This window comes from Salminus brasiliensis, chromosome 20 (genome assembly GCF_030463535.1).
Source record: "Salminus brasiliensis chromosome 20, fSalBra1.hap2, whole genome shotgun sequence".
Lineage (NCBI taxonomy): Eukaryota > Metazoa > Chordata > Actinopteri > Characiformes > Bryconidae > Salminus > Salminus brasiliensis.
The window spans coordinates 18,230,123-18,246,109 of record NC_132897.1 but is presented as its reverse complement, the minus strand read 5'-3'; the positions used below and the strand labels follow the sequence as shown (position 1 = coordinate 18,246,109).

Genomic DNA, 15,987 nt, shown 5'->3' with positions numbered 1-15,987 from the left:
GGGGGGGGGGGGGGGGGGGGGGTTGTTTTTTGTTTTTTTTAAGGACCAGTGTTGGTTGTTTTTAGTTTTTTTTAAGGGCCAATCTTTTTTTTGTTGTTTTTTTTTTTTTTTTTTAAGGACCAGTACCTTTTGGTGTTTTTTTTAAGGTCCAGTCATTTTTTTTAAGCACCAGTACTTTTTAAGACCACCAGAATTTTTTTTAAAAAAAGAAACAGTACTTTTTTTTAAGAACCCTTATTGTTTTAAGAAACAGTACTTTTAGGAAGGACCAATACTTTTTTGTAGAAAAAACAAACAAACAAAAAAATGAATTTGTTGTATAATTCCTCCAGGTGGGTAACGCCCACTGCAGCCCACCCGTAGCCACGCCCCTGCCAATAAACACTATAAATAAAGCCTAGCTTTTAGCTTGGTTAGCCTGCTTGCTAATATTCTTGCAGTTGAGTGTTCAGGCTGTGAGTGATTACAGTGCTCCTGTTTAGGAGGTCCTCCTGCTAGTACGTTTAGAGACAAAAAGGAGCAGCATTTCATTAAAACCACCACCCGCCAACTGGGAGGCATGAGGAGGCTCCAGTCAGATACCCACGCGCTGCCGCCAGTGGCTTTGGCGATTATCCACAGGTGAAGAGATGAATGGATACCACAGTGGTATGTCGTTTCCCCCCGAAGTCTTGTTAAGTATGTATTACATATAAAATGTATTACATGTTTCCCTCACTGAAGTCTTGAATGAAAATCAGGTAGTAATTTTGTATTTATTTATATTTTTGTACTATAACGAGCCTGATTGAAGCGCCCCCTTGCGGCAGGGCTCAGAATGCAGCTTGCTGTGCATTTAACCATTTGCATTTGACACATTTAAATAACAGGCAAAACCACTGTAGTTTGACACGTCTGTTTTCACCTACCTGAAGAAATTGTTTTAAGCACCAGTAGCCCAGCTGCAGTCTGTAGTTTACTCCAAGGCCAGAAACTGACTGTGCAACTACAGACCGCAGCTGGGCTTATAGACCTGCATACAGATTGAGACCCTAATGATATGGCAAAACAAGACCTCAACCACCAAAAAAGTATCAGAGAAAACCAGCAAAGAACGACAAATGAATAGCCAGCTCCAAAAAGGTCCTGTTGAAGTCGCCAAGATGCTACAACACGTCTATAGCAAATAATAATTAGTAATGGACCCCCACCAATTTGCATTATGCTAACTGCAGGTCGCCTCATCGTGTCTATGTAGCTCCAGTGCAAGACCAAGAGCACACCGTGCGTTCTGACCATGACTTAATTAACTGGACATGATTTTTCTTTGTGTCCCCTAGTGTCAACCACCTGGGTTATTCTTGGCGTAGCTGAATAATGAGCGTTGCTCAAACACTTGTGCCCTCTTTCCAAGGCAAACCCCACACAACCCAACAGAGCTGTAACACGGGCCAATTCCATCCCCCCAAAACTGTTACGTAACAATTCTGACATTGTAGCAACGCCCCCAAAATGAACATACACCCAGCACACTAGTGAAAGCTCTTCAAGACTAATACAACGGCTACCTCAGGAGAACACGAAGGCTAGGCTGAAAGAAGAGGGAATCCGGAGTCACAGGTTAGCCTATAGCAGGCTATACTATCCTGCTTTGAGCTGCTGTGGTGCCATAAGCAAGCCAATACAAGCAGACAACCGGGTTGAAAATAGCCTAATACAGTGTCTAATACAGCATCTGAGCATTTTCCACCTTAAACCATGTTTACATCAACTTCAAATATTTATAAATGGTTCTCATAATGTTCAATGGCACCATTTAGTGGGAGAGCCAGTGTCATAGCACTTTCTCTACTAAAACAAGGCCTAAACTTGGTAGTGCTGGGCCATCATGACCCACAGTTCGGCATCCCTTGCTGCAGCCATATCCACATTAAACAGAAACAGCAAGCCTGCAAAAGGCTCAGCTGCTGTGGGTTCAGCCAGAGGATAGGGGGAAGTGCGATTAGCGAGGTTTCCAGCAGGTGGCAGTTTACTGCCCACAATGCTGCTCAGAAAATCATGGGAAAATGAGGTTAGTCTTTAAAAAACAATAATAATTTATTTTAATAAATGTAGTACCTCATTACTCAGGAGTGCTGAGCTCAACTGCAAACCTGGAAAAGCATACACACTTCACACAAACACTTAGACCAGTATCTTGGTCAAACAACTTTTTATTATACTATAAACAGCATTCAGTTTTGTACCACAAAGTCTTGCACATTTTCTCATATCTTCTTCTCACTGCATACCTAATCTGTGTACATTATTTACAAGGTTCTCATCAAAAAAACAAACAAACAAACAAAATAGTGTATTTGATCACCGCTGACAGGATCTCTTAATAGGTTTCTGAAATCAGGTCTCTAAGAGTGTCAAACAATCATTTCCAACACGAGCTCTTACCTATTTGTTAACATTCATAAAAATTGACATTCATGGGGTGAAATCAAATCAAAGCCAAATAAATCTTTCATTGTATTGCAGTAGTTTTACATAAACCGATAAAAATCTGCTTCTGCAAAATCATCAGCATCATTACCATGAATCCAGGAAGAGGTAGCTTTACTGGAACACAACCTCTCAATATGCTTCTTCAAAGTGCAAACAACAAAAGTAACAACCAATATTACATACAATTAAGTTATTTATATGATTTGTGCTTCAAATGTTTACACTCATATTCCATTTATGTAGTTCTCTTTAAAGTCCATGTTCTCTTCTTAATACAGGTGATCTTTTGATGGGAAATCCTACAAAAAACATTTCAGTCAAACTTAAAGGGCAAGTTAGAGGGGGACGGAATTCAAATGGGGTATAAAATAAAGGTACTGTAATGAAAATGATTAGCAGTTTGTGAGTTTTTTTTCTTTTGAGGTTTGTTTCCGTTATGTCAGTTTGACTCAACGGTGGGTTGGATATTGGCACTAGCTGTAATTTCTCTGCCAAAACGACTTGGGGCTTCAAGCTTGGTGTTTAGTAAGAAGCACAAAAAAAGGTTCAAGAGAGTTAAAGAATGCAGACGTTGCATAGTAAGCTTATTACCCCATTACCTCCTCTCCCACCAAAAAAATGAAAGGGCCGCCCACCTTCAGGAGCGTGTGTATGTAAAATCAGAGGAATCTACACATGTAACTATTCTTTCGTTAATTTCTCAGTTACTCTACTGGTACAAAGGTCATGTCAGGCGACTACAGGCCCAGTGCAAATTACAGATATATATATATATTTTTTTTTGTGCAGCATCACTACAGCTAGAAGGGTTAAGCAAGTAAAAACAAGACATGAACAAAAGACAAAAGGGTCATCAGAATTTTTTCAGAGCAGGACTTGGTGACTTATCGTCGTTTCTTTACGTAGTGTCAATGACCTTGATTCACCATCATCTTTTCCCTTTTCAGAAAGTTACAAGGACCACCCCTCCCACTCCCCTAGAAAATATGTTGGTAAGAGTTGGTGGCATGAAGACATTTGAACAGTAGTAGTGGTACCTATTTCGCAAAACGGTTACAATTTGCAGGTGGACTTACATCAGGCACTTACGTAGATACGATCGGCTTTGAAAGGAAAACGTCACACATACATCGGAGTATTCATTACCCAGGTTAAAAGGGCTTTTGTAGCATAAGACACAAATATAATCTATAAAGGACCCTCCTTAGATTGTTTCGGTTAAGAGTCTTCCATTGTTCCGGGAACCACTTGCACAAAATATGTAAAACATCGGAGAGAACAAAGCCAGGCTGCTTGTGCACAGTAAATAGGAGAGATGGGGCGACAACTAAAAATCACTGTTGTTTCTGCACGTTTTATCTGTCCTTAGACGTCAGCTTCTCGATCAGCTCCTGAAGCGGTGCCAGTTCTTTTCTGTCAATCAAGTTGAACTCCTACAAAAGAACAGCAAAGATTAGAGGGGCATGTCTTCTAGAAGGTAAAGGCTGTTTATGCAACTGATTGAAGATGACCTTTGAACAAAAACACATACTGAGCTTTCCCTCGATGTAAAAACAGCTGAGCAGTGAGAGCGAGTGGACACCAGTTCAAATGGTCTTTGCAAATGTGTGATGGATTTCATCCAGCTTTTTTACGGTCTAATATGCTCTCCTGTATATGACTTACTTACTCCCTGTAAAGTCGTTTCTTGGACAAGAGATTTGGAGAAACTATTTCATTAGTTGCTTGTTTATACAACCTGAAGTGCAAAAGCACCTGAACAAAGAAGATGAAGTGTTTGAAGGAGGTGTTGAGGTGGGCCTCCTCCTGCAGCTGGATGACCGAGTCAAAGTGCTGGTGGTAGATGTGAGCGTAGACTCGGAACAGACGTTTCAGGATCGTCTTCGCCACAGACATGAAGTTCTTTGGGAAAGGGACACCTGGAACATGAGTCATGAGACAGTCTTAGATTAGTTCACTGCTCAGGCTCTCTTCACAAGTGGTATTTACATTCTGTCTAAGAAGGGCTCAACAATTTACTACTCCAAAATATTACTGGGGTTTTTCTTCCTCTCTTTCTTTTTTAAATTTCAATAATTTATTGAATTTTTCCCGTTTTATACTTCTAATTAACCCACCTGTTCATAACTCCCCCTACCACTAGCAATGCTTCCGACACTGGGTGGGTAAGGCCTCAACACGTCTCCTCCAAAACAAGTAAAGCCGGCAACCACATCTTTTCGAACGGGAAGTGTCGGGGTCCCCAGCTCTGCCACATCTGCTATCAGACGCCTTTGTTTTAAGAGTAATAAGGGGAGAGCACACGGCCAATTGTGCATTCTCTGACTCTGTCTGCCGATGGCAAAACGACATGGCTCGGGATATAAACTTGCGACTCCCGGGCCATAGTGGTACCTATTATTCATTTATTTATTTTAATAGTTAGTGCCAGAATTTCATTTTGGATTAGAAAGTGTTTGCTTTGTGTCTACAAATCTATTGAGCAGCCTTATGAATCACTGATCACTTAAGAAGGAGGTTTGATTGACCAGATCACAATAGTTTTCCAAGACACCATTCACAACTGTACTCCGTTCTGTCCACTTATCGCCGATCCACCAAGGATGCATTCAAACGGCAAGTGTCAACGGGCCATCCAGCTCTCCTACCTATTTTTGAAGGGAAGAGTGTTTCATCATCAAGCTGGTCCTGGACCCAGGTCATCAGGTAATCGATGTACTTGGGAGCAGAGCATTTGATTGGCTTTTTAATGTTGGTTCCATCAGCCCAGTGGTATTCATACCTGAAGGTAAAAATCAGTTAAAAGCCATGAAAGTTGATCTGGAACCCGCTTCAACATTTACTTCTCTTACAACGCACATAGCCATTACTTTTGAGACATCTGACACATTCAGGGAAAAAAAGTAACTCTTACTTAGGTCCAGCAGACATTAGAGGGCAGCTTTCCTCAGTGCAGAAGTCAGTGATGGTCCCATACAGCATGTTGATCTGATTAAAGAAGTCCACAGCTGGGATGAACACAAAGCTGAGCATTAGAAATGGGTGATGGACAGTTGGTCACATTTCAAAGCACTAAGAAATAAAATAAAATTTAAAAATAATAATAAAATACCTAACCTAGAAACCATTTCTATTTTCCACATTACCACTGTAACAAACTCAAGAATAAAAAGTGGTTTCATTGGTCACAAGCAGGATTTCACAGGCTTCTGATACTTAAATGTTTCCAACAAATTACCCAAATATAGTTTTTTCAAAATAGAATCTAAAATGGTGATTTCACAACGAAAAACAATGTGCATCAGGGAAATGTGAGGATGCCATCACGGAGCATAAGCAATTTTATTTATTATAACAACTAATGACACGCCGATTTAAACAGCGTTTCTAAACCAGTTAACAACCACTCCAGCGTGGCCATGTCACGCACCGCACTCAGTGACAAGCCCAGCTGTCAGACACTGGAACTCCACCTGAAACATTAAGCTTTGCTTGTCAGTTTAGGAGCGTGAACGGTTTAGACAAATGTCACATTAATACGAGTGTACTGAAAATACTGGTTATTGTGAGAAAATCGGATCTGGGCAACTTCACCTGCTGTGTGAGAATAGCCCTAGTTTCCTAATACTAAAGGTTTAACTAGTTATCAGATCTCTTTTATTGGTTTATCAATGAGGCTTTCATATAAATGCATTAATAGCCATAATGACTGAGACTAGCTGTTGACAACCTACCTGTGGAACTCCCTCTCTTAATCCATGCTATAACAGAGGAGCTACAACCGCACGCTTATGGTTCCCTACAATTACACGAAATATAACACCCTGGCCATCTCATCACAGACCTAGTGCCGCTGTAAACCGCCCTTGCCTGAGGCTAACAGACACAGAGCAAGTTCCACAGCCTCATCTCCATTGTTCTGAATAGGCTGCAACCAGAGGCAGCAAGGCCAAGTAAAGGCTTTGAGGAGAATTGTTGTACACACAGGCAACAGCACACTGCAAGTAAGCTACACATTAGGCCATGTATATCGATTTTATGAAAGGGGGGGTGGATTGTGTAGCTATATAGTCCCAGGTTAGAGTACATACTGGGAATCCTATTTTTACCCTGACAGTCTTGGGAAAGTCTGCCACAGATGAATGGGGGAAACAGGCCACTGAGCCGTGAGGAACATCAATAGAAGCTGTATAATGGCTTGTCATAAAGTATGCAGCATCAAAGACCCAATGACCCACACTAGCATGTATGTTCACTGATCCATGGTCACTAATAAACCCATCTCTGTAGTACACAAAGAGTGAATGGAGATGCACAAACAGTGGGCAGTGGTTAGCAGGTCAATGTTGAGAGGACTACTGTGAAGGTGGAACTGTGAAAGTGTGAAAATGTCAATCTTATAAACGTCAAAGTCTGGAAGCAAAGCGTTCTGCAACTGGAAAAGAAGCCACCTGACCCAGGTGCAAGAAGCTGAGGTCTCATATTTCTAGCTTCACAGCCTTTGTGATTCAATACTTTTGAGACAGAGGCTCAGAAGTCTAGTTCAATGAGCTAGCGTTAAATAATAATAAATTGCTTCTCTCCTTCTTTGCCGTAGTACCAAACAACTTCCCCATATGACCAGAAGTTTGTGGACACCCCTTCTAATAAATGCAATTAGCCACTTGACACAGATGTGCAAATGCACACACACAAACCACACTGCCAACAGAATTGGACCATGTAAATCAAATAAGACCCATTGGCACCATGCCAGGTGTGAGCTGGAGGGGTATAAATGAGGTGGGACTCGTCACTCGCAGCAATACTCCAAAATCTAGTAGAAGCTTCTCCCTGGACAGTAGATACAGTTACTTCAACAAAAGCAGGAGAAATAATGAATTGTCCATTTCACTACAACAGAGGGCTGCCAAAATAAACCCCTATACAGAAACGCAACAGAAAGAAACGCATTTGAAAGTCTAAAGCTACCTAGCCGGCCCTTGCACGATTCAGCCATTATTAAATGGTGGTGGGACCATTACCTGAGATGGGGTCAGTTAGCTGCTCTGTATCTGATCATGCTTACTATCAGCACAGGTGGTCAATGTGGAGAACACTACTACCTGCCACCATCATTCTCGATCTGGGTGACCATGCTGCGCCACACCAGTACAAGTCCTTGGGCAAGAATCCTAACGCTACACTAACCCGCTTGTGTAATATGAGCAAGTTGCTCTGGATAAGAGCGTCAGCTAAATGCCATAGACGTAAATGTTTTACTGGTGCACTACTAGGAATTATCAAGAAACGAAATGTAGAAATGTAAAGTTACACCATCTATTGATATATTTAATACAACAGTTCAGACTTCACAATCTGGTTGGTTCAGAAGCGTTTTATCTGTGTTGATATTTGTGATAACAGCACAGCTTATTCACACTAAAGAAATGCAAGTCTGTTTACTCGCAATAATTTCAGGCTCCCATCTCCATTATTTAGAGTCCAAAATACTCCAAACTGAAGATCAAATTCCCCTTGATAATTACTGAGGATAAAAAAAGTTTGCAGTGTTCAGAATCTGGTTGTAAATCTAAACGAGCAACACAACCCTGCAGCAAAACTGCATCACACTGTATGCACCCAGAGTGAGATCACATGGTGCTTACTGTTGACTGCCACCCATTCATTGAGGTCCTCTCCGTCTGGGAGCATGACGGCCATGCGCAGGTTCCCACTGCCCAGCGTGGCCTCGGCGTGCTTCAGCAACTCATACTGGTGCGAACCCTCTGGAATATTCTTCTTCGGCTTGAACGTCTTTGACGAGCGGCTTCCACTGCGTGGAAGAGGAGGAGGAAACAAAGTGACAAGTCAGATTTAGCAAAACAAACAACTAAGGTCAATGAAACCCACAGTAAATCATACATAACCAGACACAAGCTTCTTTCTGAGTTGGATCCAAATCCTAACTGCCTCAGGGCATCTTTAACTACAGTCAGCCCAAACGAAAATGGCTGAATGGAAACGCACTCTTAACCCTGTGCTGGGGAGAACACAGAGAACTTCTCAATTTCTAAAAAGTTTCAAAATAGCAACATAATTACCCTTCTTCTACCGGCAAGTAAACCTGAGTGCAATTCGGTATCATTTGAGAAGTAACAACATTACCAAGACATTGATCCTGAATGAAAAATAAAGAAATGGGGGGGGGGGCAGTAAAAGTCACATTCTTTGGACTGTTATGTTTTCTAACTCCCTCCAATGATTTTATAAAACTGTAATACAGACTTATGATCCCATTTGACTGACCAGTCCTGATGACGTGGCTGCCAGTTATTTCAGTAATGAAATCACATTATGTTGACGTGTGGAGCCAGGCACATTCCTAACTGAACTAATAGAGCAATTACAAATCATAATATATAACACACACAATGTTTCTGGCAAAGCTGGTTCCAAACCAAAAGCATTGTGGAACAGAACGCCAGTAAAGCAAAAGTTTCACTGCCAGTACTCACTGCAACTTGCTTGTAGAAATAGCAGAAATGCATTAAAATATGATGACTACAGGCCAGTGATATCTGATATATTTCCATGTGATCCCAATAAACAATCAAATAAGAAATGGAGACTAAATCTACCTGAATTAACATTACAGAGAAATACATAATTTATTTGTATGACATTACAAATGCCGAAAAGTCAAATAAAGACTGAGTGGTATCAGAATCCAACCCTTTGGATCAGAACATTCCTTTATCACTGGTTTTTAAGTGAGATCTTTGGACACTGCACTCTTTTAGTCCAACTTTTATTTTTGTGAAGTGTTTAAACTGCATAAAGCCACTCTCAGATGCGTACGGTAACCCAGAACCTTTCCAGACATTATTTAAAAGAGCTGTATGTGTGAACACAAATGTCTAATTCATTTGCATCAGACTTTATACCACCAGTCCCAAAGCGCAAAGTCTGCATAATGAGTGTGCCCATATGTGCATAGGGCAGAATACAGTGTGCAATGCTGCAGCTCATGCACACACTACACGGGTGCCACCCTTTGCCTAAACCACGCAGAATTTCCTGTAGTGAGAACGCAGACAATCCGGTATGCTAGACATGTGAAAGGGCAACTGCAGAAAATGCCTAGATCTGATTCAGAGTTCATAGGTGAAATATACCACATACAACAGCCCTTCAAAAAAAAAAATCTCAGTAGTGAATTTGGCCAGTGTAATAACTGGGCAGTTAGCAAGTTGTCTCTCAGAGTCCAACTGTCATATCTCCAACAATCAACCCGTTAGCCTGAAACGCTTCTTTTGTGCATTAGTCCTCATTAGACTTGCACAGACTGCTCTCCCAAATGACTGCCCTGGTTTACCGGTGATCTACACAAGAAGTCACACGTCACAAGTAACCCAATAACAGGAAGGAGGACATGTGTGTCAAAGGAAGGACATACTGGAGCAGTAATCTGCAAATCACAAATCACAGAGACAATAATAGATAAGTATGGGGACCTGTGATAATACTGTCTGGACGTGGGTTAGCGCTTTATATTCGGCTGCTTTCTTTTCAATGCCAATTGCTGCTGATATAAGACACCACAGTTCCTGCCTGCCTGCCTACCTCCAACTGGGCTTGGCTTCAGAAGGCAAGACCTTTCAGTGGTGGAGTGCAGTCGAGTGACTCAGTGTTATTTTTACAGTAGCTTCTGGCTAGGAGTTGGTTTGGGTGTGAAAGCTGATGGACAAGCTGCTTTCCAGCAAAGGCAGCAAAAATGGCAGCAAAGTTAATGCATCTCAAACAGAGGAAGCTATACAGCTGGGTAGCGTTTACCTTTTTTAAAAAAAAAAACATTGATACTGATACAGTGACTTTGGTTCCTAAACAAGCTTCTTAAAAAGACAAGACGCCATACATTGCATCAGACTGCAGAGCAGTCTGAAAACAAAGCGGGTGATGTACTGGTTCATCCAGTACACCGGTTAAAATACATCTGATGTATCTGAGGTATGAGTTGAATCATAACCTTCAAACTGCTGAGCACAGATAACATACAAACAATGCAGAACAAGTGAATAGATATTGATCTCCAGAAGGCATCAAGTTAACGTTAAGCTAAATTAGTGTATTACACTTAAAAACAACAACAAAAACAAGCTGTGCAGCACGGCAACCAGAGGAGCTGTGCTTTAGGATTTGCTGAAAATAGTACTGATTATTAACTGCAGAGGCTGCGTTTTACTACTTTACAATTGTAAAATAACAAAATGTGGCCAAGGATGCCCAAACTTTTGCACAAGACTTGTGTGTGTATGTAGTTGTTCAGAACGTTGCTTAGAACAGGGCACCTGTTTGACCCCTCCCAAGTGAGTGAAAATACTGGAACATGTGATTATGCTGCCCAGGCGTGCCCTGTTAGATTGATTTGATAGCTTTCAATGTCTACTCGAGGTTTAACCCCTGAGCTTTGCCTGTCAAGCATTTGTTGTTAAGAAGGATATAGCAAAATGAAGACCAGAGAGGTGTCTAGGGGTAAAAAAAGACCTAATAGATTTGGGAAAAAGAGGGATCAGAGCCACTGCAAAAGCATGTGGCTTAGCCAATACAACAATTTGAAATGTCCTACAAATATAAATAGAAAGCTAAGAAAAAGAAAGCGGCCAAGGTCAGCCAACGATGGCAGAATCATTGTGAGAACTGTGAAGAACAACCTCAAAACAACAGTCAGTGACATCAACATACTTCACAGGGCAGGGGTGATTAGAAGACCTCAAGAGCAGAAACACAGAGGACATACCACAAGACCAAATCACTTATCAGCTGCAGAAATGAGAAGGCCAAACTGCAGTCTGCAAAGACATACAGATATGAGCCACAACAGTTATACAGACAATTGTGACCAAGACTAATCCCTACTACGGCAATGACAAAGCCAAAGCATGGAGAAAGAAAGGATCTGCTTGTGATCCAAAACATACAGGCTCATTGGTCAAGCATGGTGGAGGTAGTGTCATGGGTGGGGCCTGAACGGCTTATTCATCTTTATTGATGACAGAAGAAATGCATCAAACCCAATCAAAGAAACGTCATAAAGGTATTAAGACAATTACCCAAAACACACTGCCACAAACACAACAAAGGACTTTGCTGAAGAAAATGAAAGGTTTTAGACTGGCCGAGTCAATCACCGAACCATAACCCAAATGACCAGCATTTCAAGAGAAAACTGAAGGAAAACAAAGGAACTGAAAGTAGTTAAAGGCTGGAAGAGCTTCACAAAAGAAGAAAGCAACAGCCTGGGGACGTATACTTACATTAACTAACATTATGACTCTGCTGCTTTACTTTTGCTCATTTAAACAATGGGTGGTCTGCCACCAAATTTGCCTTGATCCAAGGAGAGAAGGACCGATCAAGGTTTTTGGGATCGATACTGATGATTGCTAATCGTCTTCCAGCTCAATTGGCAGATCATCGATACCAATCAATGGAGAAGTTTGATGCCAAAGTAACCTTTACTTTGTTATACATCATATGCATGGCTTCTGCAATGCTCTGTGCACCTTCTCAAGATGAAATGTACTTTTCTTTTTGAAATCGACTTCACTTAAAACTCTGTCGAACTCCGAGCAGCAATTGTGAAAGTCTGTGGATTCCCATACATGCAGAAATGTAGTTAGTTGGGTTTGCTAGATCTAAACTACTCACTGTTCTAATACTCACTGTACTGGGCTGAGGGGTATCCAGCCTTTCCTCTGCTTCCCCCACGAGGCACAGAAATTTTACACATTCTCCGAATGAGAGTTGGAACCAATTTTAACACTGGATTTAATGGGGTTCTGCAGCAACTCTCAAAACATGGATCAAATGATCTGAAACAAGCTCAAAGTATAGCTTCACTGTATAGCAAAACAAAAATAATCAGACTTGGTGTTGCAACACACTAAAGAACTGGATACACAACCTTGATTTTATAAAGTGCTACACAGGGTTATCTGAGCTATGCCATAGCAGAACCACTTTTGGATCCATTAAGATCTATTTCTGAAAAAGAGATCTGTGCAGAACTTTTAATGAGTAAATAACCTTCATAGAAAGTGAATGTTCTTTAAACCTTTAAAAACGTTCCTTGTACTTGTGCATTCCTTTTATTTTCTTTAAAAGTGGTTCTTCTATGGCACTGCCCCAAAAACACCTTTGTTCAATCTTTGTTTTTAAGAGTGTGTATGAAATATAAACATAATTGTCATATCATGAGGAAAACAGTGGAACTCCAGAACTTAGGAAGCCAAACAGCGGACTAGATTTTGGAACAGGCAGGCTCATTAGCTCACTGATGCTGTTTCAACTGACTACTTGCGTAGAAACTGAAATTTAGTTTGGAGTAAGACATGATTCCTCTAATTCAGTCATCCCATAATTTGGAAGTATGGACACACCGTCCTACAAAGGACTACAAAATCTTGTGCTTGGTGTGGCGCAACAAATAACACCACTACCTGCCACCACACCATGTGTGAGAATGGGGTTCGATTCCAGGTCTGGGTGACTATGCTGTGCTTAGTAGACCACCTGAAACCGTTTTGAGCACCTGAACCAAATTATAAATCTACATGGCATATTTCAGAACAGATCTAATCAATGAACTATGCAAATATGACCAGCCAGAGCCTCGCCGGTCTCCTCTTATAGACATCTTATTACAGACATTCCCTTGACTCAAGTGACTGTTGCAACACAGGCCTGTGTGTTAAAGCACTGCAAGAAACTTCAGTTTTCATGAACCAAAAACATGCAGGGACACACATACAGACATAAACCAACTGAGGAAATTGCTGTTTTAACTGCATACTTTCTTAATACTAAAAGAACTGTTCTTGTTCTTCTTGGGGGTTGAGAGAGAAAAAAAAGAAAAAAAAAAAAACCCCGGACCACTCGTTAGACACTTCTCAGAGAAACCTAAAAAACAGCACAGATAGAGGCCCTTTGTACACTATATAACAAGCAAATTTAATTTAAGAAAAGACATTAGATTATGTTCTCAAAGGCTGCTTTATTTGAGGGTACCAGAGAACGTTGGAACACTGTTTCTTGCTTTAGTTTAGTCTTCTACACTGAAGAGGGTCTTCAAAGGCTGTAAGAGAGACCATTTAGCTGGTGAGTCAGAAACTGTCAGTCAAAACACCTGAAGGAACAGCCGGGGCGCAGAGGAACAAATGATAGCTGCTGTTAACATGTTATTACCTGCTACTACAATGAAATACATGCCCGCCTCGTTTGCGCCCTTTATGACTAAGACAGACAAAACATACCCAGTCACATCGCCAGCTGTTTAATGAGTAGTCCAATGCCTGACGCCTGCTTCTTTAGTTTTGCCCTGGAACTTACTAACTAGTCTGTCGATGGTAGACAGCACAACATAATCGTCCACGTACTGACAGAATCAGTTATTGTCCTGGGGCAGATTGAGTGTACAACATTTTTTTTTTTTTTTTTTTTTTTTTTTTTTTAAAGATAAGTCTTTGTCTGAAATCAACACCACCTTCACCCTCGACTAAAGTTTGCAGCTGACCACATTAGACACAGAAAACCCCTCCTGGAAAAAAAAGCTTCCTGGTCAGATGAAACAAAGATGTTTAGAAGGAGTCAAGATGAGACATTTAACCCAAAGAACACCATCAACTGTTAAGCATGGTGGTAGTAGCATCCTGCTCTAGGCTGTTTTGCTGCTTTTGGGTGCCCAAAAGTACTCCAAAAAGACCCCAGTCAGTTCCACTCCACAGCTCGATGCCAAGGGGGCTTTACACCCTTCCATCCCACACCTGGCATTAGGCAGCATGGTGCCAAACAGTCCATGCTGACCTCCTCCAGGGAGTCAATACTTCTCTACAGGGACTAGACGTTTGGACATACAATGTAACACAGAGCAGATGCAAATAATATCCTTACTTATATACAGAGATACAAATAAGGCAAAATAGGAATATAAATATACCTAATAAAACACTAGAGTTAAACCACATGAGAACAAAAAAAAAAAGTCCAATAAGACACACACACACACACACACACAGGTTTGACATTATTTTAGAGCACCAGCACCATATCTCGATATATCTCTAATATTGACAAGTAAAAAAAAAAAAAGGGGGGGGGGGGGGTCAGTCTCTATAGCACTACGGTACCCTGATCTTTAGCTCCTCCGCTAACGCAGCTCTTTCACAAGCAGTCTGCGGTCGCGTTTTCCTGGACTGCTAGCATAGCATAGCACCAAAGTTAGGATACGAGCTTGGGTTTCGAGTTAGCTTGTCAGCTCAGTTACCTGACCATGTATTTTCAAAAACGAACACGAGAGAGGAAGAGTGAGTCTGAACATCAGTACCTCCACACGGAGCACATGGTCTCCTCTGAACCTGAGCCAAACAGCGGAGGACGATAGTGCGGTCCGGCCGCCCCAGCAGAGACACCGCGTTAGCTTAGCTCAACATAAACACAATAAAAACAGACTCGTACTCACAATAAAAAGCTCATATCTGAGGCTGGAGATATCCAGGTGAGGAAACGATGAAATGGCCGTCCCTGCAGTCGGGAAAATAGAAGGAAATATGTGGTAAATCAGGCTGATGTTTCCTCACTCGTTCACTCGCTCGTCCAACAGTTTTCCCGACTGAGCAGCGAAACTTCTCCCCTACTCCAACTCCCGAGACTGCCGAGTCTCGCGAGACTTCAGGCGAAGCGATTTCTTCTATTTGTTCAACTGAAATTAATTCTGTGATGTTTTAATGCATGTTAATTTATTAACTATTCATTTATAAATAATAATAATAAATAATAAAACATAACAATGATGATTAAACAAGGCTTTAAAAGACAAACCTATCAACCCTAACAAGAACAAACAGGAGACGTTCAATTTGCATATTTGATATTTTCCTAAATAAAAGTCCTTTTAGGGGATAAATACTCACTCAGTTAAATAGATAGGTAAGCAGATTATGTTATATTGTGTGGTGTTGTGTTTGTTTTTTTCCCCCCATGTGCTGTGCCAATAAAGTTAACATTAAACCAAGGCTGGCTGTACAGTGAAGTTCAAATGAGTGTTCAGCTCAACTGAAAGGAAAAAAACATGACTTTGTCTGAAGTGAATAACCCAGTGAAAACAAGTCAAATTATAATATTAATAAAAAGAACTGAATGGAATATATACAGTAAATTTATGCAATATAGAAAGGAATAATTGTGGCAGTAGTTTAATGTAATGAGAAGCATTTTTGAGTAGAAAGTGCAAAAGTGAATGTGCAGGAGGTAATATAATGGTTTATATATATGTTTGTTATTAATTATACACTTAAACAGGTTTTATACAATAAACACCAACGGACATATTTTAAACAATCGAATCAAATGAAAAAACCGTGGTATTTAATTGTTTTTTAGTGAAGTTATATTCATTGTAATATTTATTGGGGATGGTTTAAGTACGACCAGTCTTCTGACTATTATTTTGAAATGTGAGTTCGTCAGCGCCATTGC

At 40.8% G+C, this 15,987-nt stretch overlaps 1 protein-coding gene across 1 annotated transcript; it reads right to left on the bottom strand.

Annotated features, from left to right (window-relative positions):
- Positions 1 to 2,174: 2,174 nt before the first annotated feature.
- Positions 2,175 to 15,136, bottom strand: mob1ba (MOB kinase activator 1Ba). The gene is made up of 6 exons (XM_072664474.1): positions 14,972 to 15,136; positions 8,121 to 8,287; positions 5,387 to 5,480; positions 5,121 to 5,254; positions 4,228 to 4,391; positions 2,175 to 3,905 (listed from the first exon to the last, which is right to left on the bottom strand). The coding sequence occupies exons 1-6, from the start codon at positions 14,983 to 14,985 to the stop codon at positions 3,828 to 3,830; spliced, it is 651 nt and encodes a 216-aa protein (XP_072520575.1). The 5' UTR covers positions 14,986 to 15,136; the 3' UTR covers positions 2,175 to 3,827.
- Between the last annotated feature and the right edge of the window lie 851 nt (positions 15,137 to 15,987).

Coding starts and splice junctions, on each gene's coding strand:
- mob1ba (XM_072664474.1), bottom strand. Junction 4,392..5,120: donor ACTCTTCCCTTCAAAAATAG/GTAGGAGAGCTG, acceptor CTCATGTTCCAG/GTGTCCCTTTCCCAAAGAAC. Junction 3,906..4,227: donor ACTTCATCTTCTTTGTTCAG/GTGCTTTTGCAC, acceptor GTTCTTTTGTAG/GAGTTCAACTTGATTGACAG.